The sequence below is a fragment of the Centrocercus urophasianus genome, unplaced genomic scaffold, assembly GCF_019232065.1.
Source record: "Centrocercus urophasianus isolate 14NV4802_14NV808 unplaced genomic scaffold, USGS_Curo_1.0 seq_16, whole genome shotgun sequence".
Lineage (NCBI taxonomy): Eukaryota > Metazoa > Chordata > Aves > Galliformes > Phasianidae > Centrocercus > Centrocercus urophasianus.
Window position 1 is genome coordinate 35,245,124 of NW_024884711.1, and position 19,088 is coordinate 35,264,211.

General features: G+C 38.5%; 1 protein-coding gene across 3 annotated transcripts in view; it reads left to right on the top strand.

The window, feature by feature from the left end:
* Positions 1-11,731, top strand: part of CCNY (cyclin Y) — a 117,980-nt gene extending 106,249 nt beyond the window's left edge. The window contains exons 9-11 of one of the 3 annotated variants that reach the window (XM_042816712.1): positions 2,778-2,940; positions 8,255-8,313; positions 11,425-11,731. In XM_042816712.1, the coding sequence (XP_042672646.1) occupies positions 2,778-2,940; positions 8,255-8,313; positions 11,425-11,455 (253 nt within the window). In that variant the 3' untranslated portion in view covers positions 11,456-11,731. Of the gene's footprint in view, positions 1-2,777; positions 2,941-8,254; positions 10,722-11,424 lie in introns of those variants that run through there. The other 2 variants (XM_042816710.1, XM_042816711.1) reach the window with 2 other exon arrangements.
* The last annotated feature ends 7,357 nt before the right edge of the window (positions 11,732-19,088 follow it).

The following is a 19,088-nucleotide window of genomic DNA, read 5'->3' on the forward strand; positions in this document are numbered from 1 at the left end:
AGTACAGTACCTCTGTGTTTCTAAGCTCTTTTAAACAGGGAGAGGTATTTCTAATAAAAAATATGTAGACCTGTTTCTACTTTAACTCAGTTATGTCATAATTCTAGTCACTGAAAAGCATTTACTGTGGCTAAGTACTATTTACGTTTATTTATATTTCTGTTTGCTTTGTATTTATGTTTCGGCACACACAATTAAGTGAAAAGAAGGGGGAAGTAAACAGGAAAAAATGTTTATGTAGACACTGTGGTTTTTGAATCTCAGTTTACAATCTCAATGCAGTGAAGATGAACCGTTTCTGCTACAGCTGCTCTAAATCAAAGCTACTAAGAAACTACTTTATGGCTAGTCTGAAAATGATCTGCAAAGAATAGGTTGAAATTTGGAAGACAGCTGACTGCTTAAAATGCAGCATGCTGATGCACTTCTAGATAAGGCTCTTACAAACTGTAAGTAGCTCTCATTTCTTGAATATTGGAAAAGTTATTTCTAGATTTGTACTAGCAAGTAGTTTATAACAAGATCTTTACTTCCTGCACAGGAGTAAAAAACATAAACCCTTCATTGCTATGGTGTGCTGTAAATAACCCTCATTATTTTTGGGAAAACCATAATTTCAAATCAGAAATCAGAAATGTACATAATACCATTTCAATTTCTGTTGCATACAGAACAATTTGGTAATGCTTTCTTATCTATTTTGCATGCTCTCCAAATAAGGTTCTTTCTCCATTAACTTCTCCTTCAGTGCAAATCTGAGCACTTTTACAGTGTGTTTGAAGCTGAAATATTGGGTAAGGTAGAGCTCTGAATAGCTTTAAGCAAAAGGTTGAAGCAAACACTGGCAGGTTTGAGTATGCCATGTGACAGTATTAATCAAGTATGGTTATAAATACAAGCTTTGAAATTGCTCATTCTCAGGGCTTTTTTTGAAGGCAGGTTAAGGGGCATACTGAGATGATATGAGAGGAAGTAAACAAAAGGGAGGAGATTCTTGCTTTTGACAAACACACGTGGTGGTGCTGCTGTTAGAAATTGCACTTCAGCGATATAAAAACATGACTCCAGAGACAAACCTGTGCTCATGTGCTGTCACCAGTCTTCTTTCTGTGCTTCATTCTTGCTAAGCAGGCCAGTGATGAGTCCTTGTCATCAAAGTGAGAAATATACAATCTTTAAAACAATGTATAGAGCCAGCAGCCTTCAGGGAGCCTATGCTCTCTGCATGGTACTTGATGGTCTGTTTTGTGAGCTTTGTGTTTGGAGCTCCTCGTGAATGCTTCAGTGAAGAGTTAGGTGCTTGTTGATGTGCTGATGTTTCTCTTCCTACTTCCGGTTCTTCCAAACATTTTCTTCCTCCTCTATCTAATGTGATGATGATCACTTTTTTTTTTCCTTTCTTTGGGCAACTGGGACAATCCAGTGTTAAAAGTTTTCGTATGATTTGGTCTATACCAAATGAGGGCTTTCATTATTTATATTCATAAGGCAAGGAAAACTCTACACCTTAATCATCAACTACTGTGAATCATTAAGCATGAACGTATCTTATAAAACATCATACATAATTTTCAGAATTTTAAGAATCATCAACAGTACATTAAGCTGTAACTAAAGGCTAACTTGAGAGACAGTATTTGTCCATAGTTGTGTGTATAGCATTGCCTTGAAAGTGAAGATGACGAAAGAAAATTATTGTAATGTGTAATGACCTTCAGTAGCAAGTAAGAAAAAAAAATGGTTCAGTGTTGAAAACTACTGTATCACTGTTCTTTCTTCTTGACTTTCCTTATGCACATACAGTGCAGTCAACCTGTAACTTGAATGCAGTACCACAGTCAGTCAGTACCTGCTGGTAACAAACCTATGCAGTCCAAACTCTTCTGCAAAATTTACTGTTCGTTATTTGTTTCTTGCATCTTGAGATCACTATTTTAACTATATCAAATGTCCCAATGTATGTATTGTGAAGGATATTAAGTTACCATACATTTCACAAAAGCTACGGAATTGACCTGTTTTGTTTGTTTGTTTGTTTTTTAATTTATTTACTTGCTTATTAACACACTTTTTATTATACTGCAATGGATAATAATGTATTGATGCAACAGAGTTTTCATGGAGCTCAGAGAGGCCTGTTCCTATCCATTCTTTTGAAAAGCACTTTTTTTTTTTTGAGGTACCAAAGGTGAATTTTTCTTGCAAGTCTTAGGGAAAACTTGCTGTGTGCTGCTCATAAGCCCAGACAAATGGTATGCTGAAGAAATCAGATTTCCCGTGTCTTGTTTTAAGTGATTTATTATGAAAGCCAAGAGAGAATAAACAAGTTGTTCAGTCATTTGTACATTAGGATAATTTGCAACATCTCTGACAGCTGTCTGACAAATTTAGGACATGTCTGTATTTTGTGTTGGCATAGCTGTGTGAGCAGATCCACCTAGTGGAGGTACTGCAGAAGCTACAAGAACTTTATTTTCCTGGCTTTACCCTTTTCCCTTTTGTGCTAGCTTAACTAAAGGATCTCTTCTGCTGGCATCAATTTGGGTTTGGGTTTGACTGGCACAGCAGCAGTAGCTGCAGGTGCAGCAACTTTAATATTCCTCACCGAAGCATGTATGCTTATAGAACTTGGTAGACTAGTTCAAAATTTAAGCTAGGATAATTGCATCTGTCAAGAATATGAAATGAACTTGGTTACTGTAATTTGCAATTTAAAGCAAATTACATTCAGGATGCACAGTCTGAAAAATGTTTTCACATTTATCATCTCTCTACAGGAATGAGCTGGAACGCCAGTTTCTGGAGCTGTTGCAGTTCAATATTAATGTTCCCTCCAGTGTTTATGCCAAGTATTATTTTGATTTGCGCTCCTTGGCAGAAGCAAATAACCTGAGTTTTCCTTTGGAGCCCCTCAGCAGGGATAGGGCATGTAAACTTGAGGTAAGGCAATTTGTTTTTCTGTTGCCCACAACTGAATATATACGGTCATTTGGAATTTTTGGAGTGTTTCTCCCTTCCCAACCCATCTCTTACCAAATATTCCCATATCGTGTTAGAATGTGCCCAATATCCATAATTCTTTTTATTTTTTTCTTTCCATTTCTTTCCATTCTAATTGTCTACATTGACCCTGTGAAAAAAACCACAATTTTTACAGTAACTCTACTCACAGTTTGGTTCTGTTTATTCTTAAGATTGACTGTGCAGGACACAGTATTAAAAAGTTTTGCTAAAAATCAGTGTTCTTTGTGCTTGTTACCTGCTACTGCTGCATTTTACGTGAATCCAAGTCTGTTGTCTCAGCAGTGTTACTCTCAGAAATGAGACAGAAATAAGCACACATCGTTAGGAGACCTGAATACACTATGTGCATAAACCACTATGGCAAATGTACCTGTGAAATTCAGAGAATTCTGAATTCCTGCATACATTGGAGGAATTTTAAATCATCAGGCAATTGTGGATACTTTGAAGGCTGGAATCTTTTTTCTTGAGCGTTCTAGGTCAAATTTTTCAAAAATGTGTGTTATTGCATGAGTATGTACACATTTTTTCAAAGTTTGAAATCTGCCATTAGCTACTAACTGCCTTTAGCACTGGATGTCTTTAATTAGATAATAGTTTTTGCACTATAGGTTGCATGGCTCTGAATTAATGTCAGCATTGCATGTTTTGAAACTCTTAGTGCTCCTGTAAAACAGTTTTTGTTGGAGGGAAATGATACATGGGATTAACTTGTTTGCAGCTTGTAATGAGAACAGAGGTGGAAGAAAGAATTAAAGCAGATTTCACTAAATTGGAATATCTTACTCTATTTCTAAATATTCCCTTCAAATTTGTCAGATGGCTCTAATAAGAATGTAAGTTAATTCTGTATATGAAGTGAGATGTAAATTTGCATCAGATTTTGTTAAAGAATCATAATAATAAAATATGAAAAATCATTGGTCAAAGGAAGTGGTGTGCTAAGTTATTAGATGTTAGGTCTTGATAATTATCACCCTCTCATGCATTTATAATTAAGTATATTTCTTTTTGAAGAGAATTTAGTACACAGCATTTCTGAAACCTGTCAGTGAGTTACAAGTGCAGGTAATGAAGATAACTCCTAAAATCTTAGAAGAAAATAAAATAGCAGTAAACACGAAGATAATTCTGGTGGTTTTTCTGGACTAATTAAAGAGAATGCATATTTAAAAAGAACTAATGGAACATATTTGAATTAAGTCCACACTATTAAAAATTCTGCCAAGGTGAATGTGGTTTGTGCTGCTAGCACAAGGCAGGTCTGAAGTAAGCTTGCTAGCCAAAGGGGATGGCTTCAGGTAAGAGGAAGAGCCTCTGCTGTGAGTCTTCACCTGGTCTGCCAGCTCCTTACCTCTCTTCTGTGTTCAGAAGGAAGGGACAATGATGGGAACTGCCTTGTTCCCTGGTGATGTTGGATGTCTTTTGTGTACCCTTGAAAGAGTTGACAGCATAATGTATAGCCTAATTCCTTGAGCACAGCTCTGTATAGGTTGCCAGGAGTTATCAGAATGGGTCTGCAACAATTTTCAAGGTCTGTCATACACTTTTCGACCCAGAGTTGTCTACTTCTGAAACTGAGAGAAAAGCTGCAGACTATGATTAAAGACAACAGACAGATAGCAAACGTGCACATACAGTGAAATGATTTGCCATGTCTGGTAAATTGAAAGGACTTTGCTTAGTTTTGAGATTTCAAGCAACTTATTTACTGGCACTGATATGATTGCATTTTACAATCATGTTCAGTATCTGAAGCAGAACCATAAGGTCTCTCATGGCACAATCTGTTGCTGTTTTTGCAAATACCAAGAAGTTGACCTAGCAGTGACAAAAAAAAAAAAATTCCAAAGGAATCCGGAGGACAAGACTAGTGATAACTGTTCCTTGTCAAATGGAAATGCTGGACAAGATCCATCAGATTGGAAATGCTAAGAGAGGTTATAACACTTAATATAAAACTGATGCTTCTTTCTGGAGCTTTTGCCTTGTTTAATGTTCCCACAACTGATACAAAGAAGCAGCTTTGTCTTTTCAATGATGAAGTGAAAGTAATGTGGCCTGAAAGCGTCCTGAATTTGTTGTACCAGTCCACTTAGTAATCAGGAAACATTTTAATGATATTTTAAAAACTTGCCCTTCTTCCCTTTCACGTTGTATGAAGTCCTTCAAGTTAAAAACAGCAAATAACCTTTCATTAAATCATCCAGCCTACCTGTCAGTGCTCCTTGTTCAAAACAGCATATTTTGTACTGTGTTTTCTCCTTCCTTCTAATTGTGTCAAATGTCAAGGATTCCTTTTCTTCTCCTGAGAAATTAGTTTCTAACAAGAAGTTTCTGCCCAGAAGATTGTCAGATATCCAACCTTAATCCACTGTTTTGTAATTTCCTACTCTTGCACCTGGTTTTTCTCCCAAGTACTGAGATAGATATGAGTCAGATTCTGCTTTTCTGTTAAGTCCACAAAACATACCGACCCTATTTCTGCTTGTGATCTTGGCACTTTGCTCATTTCCAGACTAGATTTTGTAAGAGCATTTTTTAGTTCACTCTCAATTGAATGGACTGTGTGTTGTCTCAGCTTTTTATTATTGGGATAGTGTTTGAGGAAGAACTCTTTCAACTACTGTGTGCTGTATTATCGTGACCCTAAAAAGGTAGTATTCCCTAGATGAAACAGACTAAAAAGAGGAGAGAAAGTTGTAAGGTATGAGCTGAGAAGTGTCATTCTCCCTGACTTCCCATTCTTGCAGTGATTGATGGCAGACGTGCGTGTCCTGTGTGCTAAGAATCTTGTAGCTGAAAGCAAAACTTCTGTGACTCCTTTTGTCAGTGACCTGATGATGATTCTTTTCATTTCCATGCATTCAGGCATACCCCCATCATCACAGCTTTCAGTTGTGCTTTTTTACATATTCCAACCAGACTTATTTCTGACTCTCCCTACATTCTCTCTGGTTTGCCCATTTTGGAGAGTGTTGCAGCACTGAAGGCTGAGTGCATTTGTGCATTTCCAGTGGTCAATCTATAGCCAGCACTACTACTTTCCTGCTCTGCACAGCACAGTGGTGTGCATGCAGCCAAAATTTATCCTCTGCTGCCATTCTCCCCTGCTCCTCATCCCCCCGCCCCCCCTTATCAGTGATAAAAATCTCCCCCAGAGCCATGTAAAGTATCTCAATAAAGGAACAAAATTCCACTGAATTGACTGCTGTTGCTGCTTTTTAATAGTACTTTTTTTTTAATTTAATGGGAGAAAAGATACCTTGCAACAGGCAGAAATTCGTTTTCTCTGGTGTTAGAAGTAATAGATGCATCAGATGACAGAAAGGTGTTGTAACCTATATGGATATATCTTAACTGACATACAAAGTAAGTAATTACAATTTTCCACTTTTGTCTTGTTTTCTCCTATGTTACAAGACACTTGAGTGAATTTTCAAATACGCTTCAAATGTCTGTTCTGTAAATTATTTGCAAATGAATTGGCACCATTAGATAAAGGATTGCTTTAAACTACAATCAGTGTTTTACATCTATATGAATAATCAACAGGGACTGGAGCTGCCAAACATTGAGTACCACCTCCAAGCAAAATTTTGTTTTGTCTGACGAAGTGTCAGAACAGGAATATTTTCCTATTGTACATGCGATTTTGTAGTGATTTTTATAGTGATTGCCATCTCTATTTAATGCCTAAAAGAAGAGACTGGTTTGGCAACCAAAGGAAGCTGACCTCCACCTCAGTACATGCAATGTCCTGGCATATTATTCCATGATTCAGTTGTTTTCATCCACTGGATTTTAAATCTGTCTGAATTGCATAAACATTCGTAGTTCACTGAGTTCCTGGTTAAATTATATAAATTATTATTGAGCAATTTTAAGTGAAATTAAGTTATGGTCTACAAAGCAACAAGAATAGTTGTGTTGTTTTACTGTTCTCTTCATGTGAAGTAAGAAAGAAATCTATTCAAGAATGGCTATAGCAAAAGGAAATTTGGTTTCCAACTATAAAGTAGCAGCTGGTTTCTTGGTGGGTTTTGTTTGTTTGTTCTTTATTTTTCTTTTTTAAAAATGTTATTTAGTCATGTTTTGTGGCTGACTTATCCTAGAATTAGGTGAGCTTGCTCTCAGTGGCAGGAGCTGTGTGCTTCTGCTATATCTGCTGCTGATCTTTGCAGGGCAGTTGAGATTTTAGGACTCCTACGACTTGCTGTGCTGTTGAAGTAAAGGCTAAGAAAGAGAATGATGCACGGTGCAGTCAGAGTGTTTATTTATATTGCCTTCTTTTATAATCAAACACTTGCACTGTTTTTATTTGTACAGTACTTTTCATTAAACATCCCATCTTAAGACACCACTTAAAAACATTCCTGAATAAACAGAAGTATGTTTTAGTCCGTCTCATTTTCTGAGTTGAGCTTGAGCACTCCTTGGAATGACCTTCCTCTGCAGCTCTGCGTGTTTAAATGCCAGAGTGAACATCCTCACTCATGCAACTCATAGCCTGTCCCAACCATACGAATGCTTACAGGGTTGAGATATAAAAGGTGCATAATAAAGATTTGCTTTAAACTTGGCTAAAAGCAATAGAAACATAAAACTGTTAGCCTCAGTGTCATTTAGTAAGTCTCAACTTTTGAATAATCTTTGTCTCTTTCTTTAAATGATATTCTTATGACATTTCTGTGTATTTTTAATGCAAATAAAATTATTCTGAATGAATGACACTTCACTTCAGCAGCTTGTAAGACAGCAGCTTGTGTAGGAGTCGCCATCTCCTGCAGGTTCTTCAGAAATGGAGGCAAGCATCAGCCCTATTAGCAAAGCAGGGCAAGTCATCTGACAGGCTGCTCATCTCTAGAGGAAATATAAGCCATCCTCTTCCTGAACTGTCCAAATGTAATTTCTATAAACATTTCTACAGTTTGTTGTCAGTGAAGTGCTCTGTGTTACTTGTCAGCTGTCTTGACTGGGTTTGCCACAGTTAGGCAGTAAAGAAAAGGCTTGGAATATGCTTGCTGAGTCCTTCAAAAGTGAGTGTGGTGGGCAGTGCAGTGGCAGTGTGTTGATTACCGTAAGGTTAACGAAACAAGTAAGAATTGGGAACAGTTCTTCACGTTTGATTTCACTAAATGCCATTTTGTAATTTTGTCTGTATGTAGAAATCTACATTGTACAGTTGTGGCCAATGCAATTGAGATTTCTTCCTTCTTTCGTGTTACAGGCCATCTCCCGCTTGTGCGAAGATAAATACAAGGACTTCAGGAAATCTGCAAAGAAACGGTCAGTCAGTGCTGACAATCTGACTGTGGTTAGATGGTCTCCTGCTATTATCTCCTAACAGAGGAGACTGGAATATTCCTATGGACGTACAGTTTCATCCATCCAGTTTTTTTGGGGTGGGTTGGGGGGGAGGGAGAGAAAAAGACTTCTGATTTTTTTTTTTTTTTTTAATCTGTCAAGCTGCCTTTACAGTGCCTCCCCATTGTGTAGCACACGAGTAAAGTACCTAGTGGGAGCTGAAGTGGAGAAGCCAGTGTTTGGAGAGAAGATGGGTGACAATTTCTTTCTCACTTTCACTAACAGCTTTACTCTTTCTATGAGGAAACAGCAAATCGGGTGCTTGGAAGTAGAAACAAAAAATGAAGTAGAGGCAGAAAAACTGTTTCAGAACTGTGCCATTTTTCAATGTGCTGTGCTTTTGAAGAGAAACGACAGCATGAAAATGAACCATGTAGTCAGATGACTGTGCACTAGAGGAGTGATGTTCGGAGAGTTCCATCTTAAAGGTTTCTCTTAATATCTTTCCTAATTTTTATTTTTCCATTCCTCATTGCTGCTTCCCAGGAAAAATTCTTCCCCTTGCACAGCAGCAGATACCAAGTCTGTATTTACAGTAGCACAAGCCCCTGAATAAATAGTGTTGGTTTTCTTTCACTGCACTTTTCTCTGTAAGCTGTTATTAGCATTATTCTTCATAATTATTATGCATATGTTATATTTCTCTTATGCCTTCTATTGTATTTCAAAAGAGAGAACTTGACCATAGTGCTGAACCAAAAGTGTGTACAGGGATCAGAAGATCATTCATAATTTCATGGTGTGTTTTATTTATAGTATACTTGGGTGTGTGTGCCTTCCTAAGTTCTTGGAATCAATTATTTTTCCTTAATACAAAGATACAGTTGTTAAAGTATTCAGATGATGACAGTTATAAGACTTGGGCCAAATATCTGAAATTTGCAACAGTTCTTGTGATCCTTTTTGCAGATTTTCATGGCATTAGAAGTTTAGCAGAATTCATGTAGAGACAGATTTGTTTTGTATGGCCTAGACTAGTTCATTCATTCACCTCCAGGTCCACTGTTGCAAGCAATATTCTCAATTTTTATGTGTTTACTTTAAAACAGACTGTTTGTATAAAATAAAAAATGATTTTATAAGCTTCACTGAGAAGGCCTATAGAAGAACAGGATACACATTTTAACAAGGTACTTCTCACAAGTAGATTTGGTTTTGAAGCTAAAATGCAAACCTTCATATTTTTTTCAGTGTAGGCACTTATAGAATTTAAAGACAACCAAACCGTGAACATAATTTTCAACTCTAATTATTAAGCTGTTCTGTTGTGGTTACTAGTTCCTTCCTACCATGGCTGTTGCCCCCTTGGGCAATAAGAACTTCATTTTTATTTTTATTTTTGTTTTTGTTCTTATTTTTATTTTTGTTTGCGTAGTTTAGAAAGATACGGTTGAAAATGCTCAGTTCCCTGAAATTCTTTCTTTGTGACTGTCACTGAAGTGAGTGGCAGCAGACTTCCCTGATGTATGCACTACTGTGGTAAACCGAAAAGATTCCATATTTATTTTCATTAAGCCCTATGGGCTTGTAGCAAACCTAGAGGCCCTGAGAAGCACCCTTTGCTTCACTGCAGTGCGGATCAGATGCCTCCAGGTGAAGAGGCACTAGCAGGATTGAAGTAGTGATACCAAACAGTTTCTGTTAACCTTCTAATGTGATTTGCGTGATTTGTGACATGAAGGTTTTGTCTGTAAATTCTCCTGATGTCCTTTGGGCCTTGAAAACACCTTATTCTCATCATTGTTGTGCCAATGCGTTGGAACTGTGAGTCTCCAAGTCCATTTTTTCCTTGAACATGGAATGTAAGGAAAGTATAACAATACAAATGCCAATCAAAGCATTTGAAACCTCTTTACAGGTGATATCAAAAGGAACATTTTCAAAGCATTTGAAATTCATCCTTTTAAGCATAAATTTAGGCTTTAAAATATGTAAAATATTTTGATTTATCAACACTTTGCTAAACTATTTTCCATTTAACTTGATATCAGGAATATTGATTTTATCCATTTCCGGGCGATAGATATATGAACTTTGGATTATGTAAAGATCTCAATGCATCTTCTATAATTTTTGTGAAGTTTATTAAACTACTTTGAAGATTGTATAGTCTATTTATTGTATGTATGTACATACAGTCTGATACTTTAAAAAGTGGATTCCGTAAAACCTGGCTCAGTCTTGTTTAGACTATTGAATATCGTTTTAGCCTTGTGCACTGGACTCTACCTCTGTATAGGAGAATTTTCCATATTCTTAATTAGTTCTGATTCTGTGATTAACTTGGTTATGTTTCTTGCACTAAGAATTAAAAAAAAAATCTGCTGTAAGTGTGGATTTTTTCTTTAAGTTTTGCCATATGAATCCTCTACATGTAAATGGACGTTTCTTTCCCTCATGATTATAAAATAATTCTTTGCTTTTCCTCCTGGTTTGTTCCAAGTTTGCCAAAAAAACCAACAACCAGTACCTGTCAGGAAATCTGAATAAGTGTCTTTTGTTTGCAAGGTATTCTATGCCATGTAATTAAAAAATGAATTATTATTTAGGATTATGTTGTGTTTAGTGGAGTTTTTTAAGCGTTGCTATATGGAAAATGCCATTGCAAGATTAGAGTCACCCAGGGCTTGAGAAATGAGGTTGAACCAGACAGCGTTTTCATTGATAGCAGAAGTAAATTGTGGTTTTCATTTCAGAACCCAAAACAAAATTTGCTGTAAGTGTTTTCTGGATGAAGGTTTTCACTATTGCTTTGGTCACCAGCTCGGAAACAAAAAGATGTGGGTGACATACTAAACCTGTCCCTTCAAGTGCCATTGTCCTAATGAGTCATTTTCCTCTGTTGAGCCAGTGGGGCACTGGGTTTGTTGCTTATGCATTGATAATTGGATAAATATTTGAAAAAGGTTTCTTCTAAGAGTTGGGTTTTTTTCATGCATCCCTCTGCAGGCTGGAGATGTTTCCCTAATTCCTCTCTCCATCTGGAGACTTATTTATATTTCACTTTATGTTTCTTTTATGTTTTCTTGTCAGCTGTACACTTCATTCTGATGGATGCTTTTGAGACTGAGAATCTTGGAGTCGTGATGAAGTGCAGATAAAAGAAAAACTACAAGAAACATTTTCCCCTGTCATAAGCCCTATCAGTCTTTTGAACAATGCACATTTATTAACAAAATGCAAAATCCGATAGCAGGGTAATGGGATCCTTTTCAATAACTGTGTTTTTTTAATTTGCTTTTCAGTCTTTATGTGAGAGAGGAAAAGATCAGCATGTGTATCTTCATTTACCTTGTAGTAGTTAGCTGAGTTTATCACATAAAGTAAATGCGTGATGGGAGACCTGCTCAAGTGTTTTTGAAATCTTAGTTCAAGCTTTGTTTTTTATTTAACACCTCTTTCTCTGTTTCCCAGCTTTGTTAATGCTGCAAACTTTAGGCACAAACTAAAGGTTAGAAGGAGCAAAAGTCTCGTCAGAAAAGAGTGACAGTGTATTGGTGGCAGATGACAAAGTGACATCTGGGAGTGTTGGCTTCATGTAAAAATAGCAGTCTGTGGGAGGGGACAGAGGAATTGAAATGACAGAACAGACAAAAAACAAAGCTTTAGCAGCTGAAGCAACAAATTATTTACAGCAATTCTTTGCTGATAATGAGCACTGCATTTTCCTTTGACATGTTTAAATTACTAATTAGGGTGCTGCCCATCCGCTGCAAACTCATGTAGCGCTCTGCTTCTCTGAGGCACATTTAAAGAATTTACTCAACCTGGCTTTTAGCACTTTCTCACTACTGTTTCAGACATGCTTCTGCAATCTGATTTTTGTTTTTATTTTTAACTTGAATCCACAGTTCTTGAAAACACCTACCTACCTCTGCAGTGGAGTGCCCATTTAGTATCTCTAATATGTTCTGAGAAGACAATGCAAGTTTGAACACTTCTCTGTGATTCTCTGTGATCTATTAAGAAACGTTAGTAGCTACATCTGAAGCATGCAGCAAGTATCTTTCTGCTGTTTGCTTTTTCTCTTTGCCAACTGAACTGCATCTTGAGGAAACCACAGAACTGGTGAGAGTTGGAGTTGGCTCAGCTTACTACCATCAGGTACTGATGGAAGATACGTAACAGCTGCTGATAGGAGAAAACGCTTTAAAAAAGGAAACAAAAAAAAATAAGAAGAGCAGCTGATTATAATGATAGTTTTGTTGTATATGAACCTGCTTTTCTTAGTCCTCTTTGAAGAATCTCCAAGAAGTGACTGGTAAATCCCAGAAACACTGTTTGAGAAGTAAAGCCGGAAAGCAATGCTTGGCTTAACTTCTCTTGTCTGGGCTTAGGTTGTCAGGCACAATGGGCAGGAAGGCACTTTTAAGAAAGGCAAGTGGCAAAGTGGTATTAATAGGCTGTTCCTCTTGCATTTATTTTTGAGTGATTGGTCTGATGCGATTTGATGTAAAAGAGGGTGGCTTTTTCTGTGTGTGCCTGTTACACCATGTGTAATATGCTTCAGCATTTTTGGGGCAACTTTAAACTGCGTTTTAGTTGGGGATACTCTGGTGATGACTTGCTGAGCACACTCCTTGCTCTGGTGATAGGTGATCACGCACTTACATTTCCCATATGAGCTGTTCAAAACCTCTGTGAAGACTTTGTAAAGCTCACTCAAGACACTGGGCAGAGTCAACTGTGAAGATGTTTATGGTTTCCACAGACTGAGAGCAACAATTAACCATTAGCAACAAAATGTCAAGTTGTACTTGTTGAACTTTCTGGCTTGAACAATGAAAGACACAGTTACAGAACATCTTTTTTTGAAGTGCTATGGTAACTAAAACAATAAAATTTTATTGGTAGACCTTGCACTTTTTCCCCTTTGGAACTGGCAGGGAAGCACCTGCTTCAAAAGTATATGAAGATGTAGGTGGCTTGCTCTCCTCAACGAGGCATTAGAATAAAAGGTTTCCTTTGTGTAAGAGATCCTGTGACACACTTTGAGTCTAAAGCTAATTCTTCTCATTCTTCTCTTTGTGCCCTTTTATTTTAAATACTAGTTCAAGTTATTCTGTATGTAAACAGCATGTTGGCAACTGGCAGCTGTGATATACTTGCTGCCTTCTATTTAAATGATACCGATGATCCTGTGATCATACTCCTGTGTTTCATATCTTTCAGGCATTCTAAGCATTCTTCTGTAGAAACCAGAGGGGTCAAAAAGGTGGAAATTGGAGTGCTACAAAGGTTAGAAAGAAAAATTAGGTGTGTGGGTAGTTTAACATAAGGAAATAAGAGGATAAATATATTTGCATCTCCTGCAGTGCTAATAAATAAGAATGTTAATGATGCTTTGAGTAGCTTGACGATGATAGATTTCTTGGAGAAGCAGATTGAGGGGTACAGCTGTTTCCTTTAAAACACACAGGATGTGCAGATTGTATTGCCATAAATCCTAGAAGGAGGAAGACCATGTTGTACTGAGCAACATCTGAGTATTGAATATCCTGCATTAGAATTGCAGTATTTACCTCAGTGTTGAGTTGCAATCTGCAGTTTTTCTATTTCAGACTTCTTTAATTTCAGACATAAAATGAATTGTCCTTGACAATTTCATTGTGTGTGGGCAGCTATTTTCAGTATTAACTGCATTAGATAAGGAGTTTTTATAGTATCTGGTAATAGAAAAAGCATTATTTAAAGTGTCATTTGAACCTGTTTGCTCCCCTGGAGAGAGCATTTGTCTGGGCTCTGCAGCTTGCTAAGAGTAGGTAAACACAGTGGTGCAAGAGCTTGTTTTTTGGAACCATCCCCTCTGTGTTGTATTGTGAATCTGGGTCCATGTGCTCCAGCCTCCACTCACACAGGGTTCCCCAGAGCACATTACCCAGGCCCACTTCCTGGCAGCCTTAGAAGAGCTCTGGGGAAGGAGAGCACAGCCTCGGGGCCAATGCTCCATCACACATGCAGCACAGAAGAAGAGGAAAGTGCATTTTTACAAATTACTGTTTTTACAGGAGAAGATGGCTGGAGCTTCAATTTCTTCAGCAAACTGTTACTGGCTTGTTTTCAGTGTTTTCATAAAATGTGCCTAAAAACAAGCATGGTGTAATGCGTTTTCTTGAGTGCTGTCCCTCAGGATTTGCACAGGACCCCCCAAACCACTTTTTAAGGTGCCCTCATGACATCGGGCTGCAGCAGAGCTGTGCCAAGTGATGGCTGCAAGGCGTGGGGCTGAGGCCAGCCTGCATTGTTGGGCACACCACAGGGCAGGCCTGGAGTCATGGCTGTTTGTCCGTCGTGTTGCAGAGACCCCACGGTGTATGGCAGCTCTTGATGTGCCCACAGACCTGTGGATGGGGTTGTGATGTTTTCACACGGGCCAGGTCTGCCCTCCAGCTCCAGCAGTTGTGTCTGCACTAGCAGCACTGCCAGCCTTACTGCCAGATTGCTGCTAACCGAATGTGGATATTACAGCAGGAATTGTGAAACCTTTTTTGCAGCACGTACATTGGTTTTGGCCTTGAACTGAAGCAGCACAAGGCCAGCACCACTAGTGGAGCTGGAAACTCTAACTGGTGAATTGGACTGCCTCAAGGCAAGAAGAGCAAGAAGAGCACGTTTGTTGAAGTGCAGGTTGCTGTTCCCTGCTCTGAGCTTCTGGCAGTTTGGGGTAGGAGTTAATGCAGATTGCTCTTCCCAGACTCCACAGGAAGGGGTCTTGGGGGTCTGCCATAAGGTACTAAATGGGGCAAAGTTTGCTAAACAACAAGTGAAAAAACCTCTAAGTCCCTGAGACTAAAGCTGTCAGGAACATGGTTATTTGCAGCAGTTTTGAAGATCCAGCATTAGGCTGGATGTCAGTGCACGTCAGTGCAGAGCAGGTAGAAGGATGAACTTAGCAGTTCTGTTTTGTCAGTGCTACCAGCATGAAGGCACCAGGCATGCATGCCCCATAGAGTGGTCAGAGCACTGCAGCAGAAGGATGGGCTGCATTTCATCCCCCGTGCCCAAATGGTCCTGAATAGGACCCCACATCAACCTTCATTCCCACTAAGGCATGGCTTCCCTTACTGCAAAATCTCCTTATTGCTTTGATCTGCCTCAGGTGTTGGCAAGGCATTCTCACCCGTTGTCTTTTGCTCTCTAAAACAGCAGAATAAATCACTTTGGATCCATGTTGCTCCTTTTGGATTATGGTAAGATTTTAAATGAGAGTCAGTACTGCACTCCTATTAATTTTACCAACACTGAGGAATGTGATCTTTCTCTTTGAAATGAAAATCCTGCTTGATATAATACATTAAACATGAATTCTATCACAATTTAACAGGAGAGTTCCTCCTGTCCTGCCCAGAGTGTTCAGAGTTCATTAGCAGTGATTATCAACAAGGCTCTCTGGGAGAAAACAAAGCAGGAATGATGGGAACGGCAGAAAGGTGTGTATTGTGAAGCAGAGCTTTGAGGAGAACAACTTCACCTCCTGAACTGATCATATGTTTTTTTCCCAATATTATGGCGGTTGGCCTACACACAATTTGTTTAAACCATTTTCTACACTTTAAACAAAAGGCTAATAGCAGGTCACTGGTTAAGGTCAAATGAAAACAGAGTGAAATCAAGACCAGGTTCAAAAACTCCTTTTTGCACTGTCCTGTTAGTGCTGTGTGTACAGAAGTAATACGTCCATCCTGACAGTGATGCAAGAAATCTACTACTATTTTCTAACTAAGAGAAAGGCTAGGTTATTTATTCATTATTTTTCAAAATGTAGCTGGAGATCAATGGCTCATGTTGTGAAACAAAGTGATGAATGTACAGTCTTTTTAGGGAAAAAAAAAAAAAAAAGGTAAAGGTCTTATTACATACAAGATAGAGCTTTCACGTTATTTAAAATCATATTTTTAAGACGTAGTTGAGATTTAAAAGAATGTTCCTTTGGACTTTTGCAGAGAAATGCATTAAATTTGGAGAAGACATTTCTTCACGTGCAGACACCCCCGCTCAGTGCTGACTGCAGTGATTCCTGAGCTTTGAGTCATGTATGAAATGGAGGGGAAAACATCACGTTTCTCTTTTCAGCTCCCCTCTTTCACTTTTGTGCTCATGTAGCCTTTTTCCCATGGTGCCAGTGCTGGGATTCTGTGCCTGCTATCAGTGACCATGTACTTAGATTCATCTGTCCATAGTAAGAGAAAGAGCAGTATCAGTGTTCAGTAACACAGACAACAATATGAGTTTTGTTTCCTAAAATGATCAGCCATGAAATACAAGAAAGTGTGAAGATCTCTTATTTTAATTCCGCTGTGGCTGCCTGTATGTTATATCTGATATGACAGATTTATTTACTGATATGCAAAACCAACACAATAGCCCCTTCTGCTCAGCCTGCTGAAAGCTATGATCTGTTTGCTCCCTGCACTGTTTGTGCTGAGAACGGATACTATGTAAGTACTAAATTAAAAATGTAGCCAGACAAAGAGATGCTTGATAATCTTATTAAGAAATCTCTTCCCCAGCTACTTGAACAATTTCCACAATATCAGCACACCATGCTTTGAAGTTATATGAAAAACCCCATTTGCAAACAATGTCCAAGCCATAGGAACAGGTGGCAGTCTGGCACCTCCAGCCGTGCTGCCACAGTTCCCATCCTCACACCCTTGTGTGCTGCTGGGAGAGGTCCCCTGTGGATGTGTACCAGGCAGGGCAGCCCACTCACTTTTGCAGTCACCTTAATGCCTCTTCCACACCTTGTCACCTAGGTGTGACAAGAGGTTGTGGATGCTCTGATCCTGGAGATGTTGAAGGGCAGGTTGGATGGTGTCCTGGGCAACCTAGTTGAGTACCAAATGTGGAGATGTGTGGCCCTGCCTGTGGCAGGGGGGTCGGAGCTTGAGTTGGAACTCCTTGGGGTCCCTTCCAACCTATGTTATTCTATGAGTGTTTTATGGTTACCACTCCTCTTTTGTTATGTTCTGGAAGATGCTGTGCTGTGTATGAAGGGTTTCTGCTCGGCGACCTCCACTGGTACAGGGGAGGAGTAGGTAGTAAGAAAAAAAGAACAAAATGTTCATCGTGCTATTATCAAGGTGTAGCAAAGCAATCCCTGAAGGCCCATCTGATTGGAAATGTCCTTTCTCTTCCTTTTTGCACAAACAAACAGGAAAACGATTGGAGCTGCCTGAGCTGGGCACCAATGAGGCCTATCATCATTAGCCTGTGTAAAAAATTGGAGATCACAGGACTTTACAAACTTTCAAATTTATATTTGCTGTATACAGAAATATAAATGTAAAATTTGATGTCAAGTAGACGTTGGGAAAAAAAAAAGCTGGAATTTTGTGTATACTAGATTTTTGTGTGTTGCAGCAGAGCAAATTAGTAATAATATCATTTACTAATGTAACTACCTTTTTTAGCAGGAGTTAAGCAGATATTAATAATGTGGTTTTGAAAATCCCATGGACTCACTTTGTGCTTTCATTGCTTAGTAAAATTAACTATTTCTGAAGAAATTGGCCCTGAGATTCTGAGTAGGAATGTACTTCCCATTACTAAATTTCCCTCCATATTAGTCTTGAAATGTTTACAGTTAAATTCTTGGTTGAATAATGTTGACTTTTCTGAATGAAAACATGAAGGAGAAAGAATTTTTCTGTTTGTTGACATCATAGAAGAAGACTTCTTTGAGGAAGATGACCTTTCTGAACCTTCAGATATTTATAAGTGGATCTGCCTGAGGCAAAGTAAAAGAGAAATCTGAATACTTGACAGTACACAGTCTAACATTCGCTGACTGAGCTGAAGAAGAGGCATACAAGATGCTGCAGGCAGCAGGTGTGAGTATCCAAACTGACCAACATGTGGAAATTACATTTGAGTCCAATCCATATGAGCAGCTAAAAAAGAGCTGAATTCCTCTGTTCTGGATGTGCTGGAATGTTTCAGCCACATGTGCTCTGTATTTATATATGTCCAAGTATGTGTGCACAGATCTCCTTCCCGGGAGTGGAAAGAGAACAGCAGAGGAAGATGGACAAGTTCTTTGAAAAGCACCTGAACAACGCCCTGTGGGATCGCTGGGTTTGAGGCCAGCAGTGGGAATAGGAGCACCTCGTTTAAGCTCCCGTTGAATTGTTCATGATGGAAAGCATTCTCCTCTCTATTGCCTCAGTGCATGTAGGCTCCATGGTGCTAATTCCTGAGTTGCAGTGTTCTTGTTTACTCAGTGTTTGCACAGCTTTGGCACCTGTTTTATTGAGGACTGCTGATAGGGGATCTCCAGGAGGCGCACAGAGTTGCAGAGGAAACATTTATTCCTGCTGCTTTGCTGCTCTTGTCCTTCGTGACTAATTTGTTCTCTTTCTCTCACCTTTCTGCTGTATTTCTGTAACTTAAAAAATGTCACCTAAGCTTTTATTTTAATATCACTTAGTGCCCTTTCTGAATGTTTTTTTTTTCCCTTCAATTTATAGCTCACTCTCTGAAGAGATTTACTGCGAGATTGGTCACTTATAGATCATATTTGCTAATTAAAAAAAAAATTGACAGATCTTATAATTAGACTTTAAAATGTTAGGTATGCATCCAATGTTTTTCTTTCTTAAATAAAAATCTACCAAAACCCTACACAGAAATGACAGCTCCCTTTCCATATTAGGGAAGTGGTAACATTGACCCATTTTTACCTTAACGTTAATTAA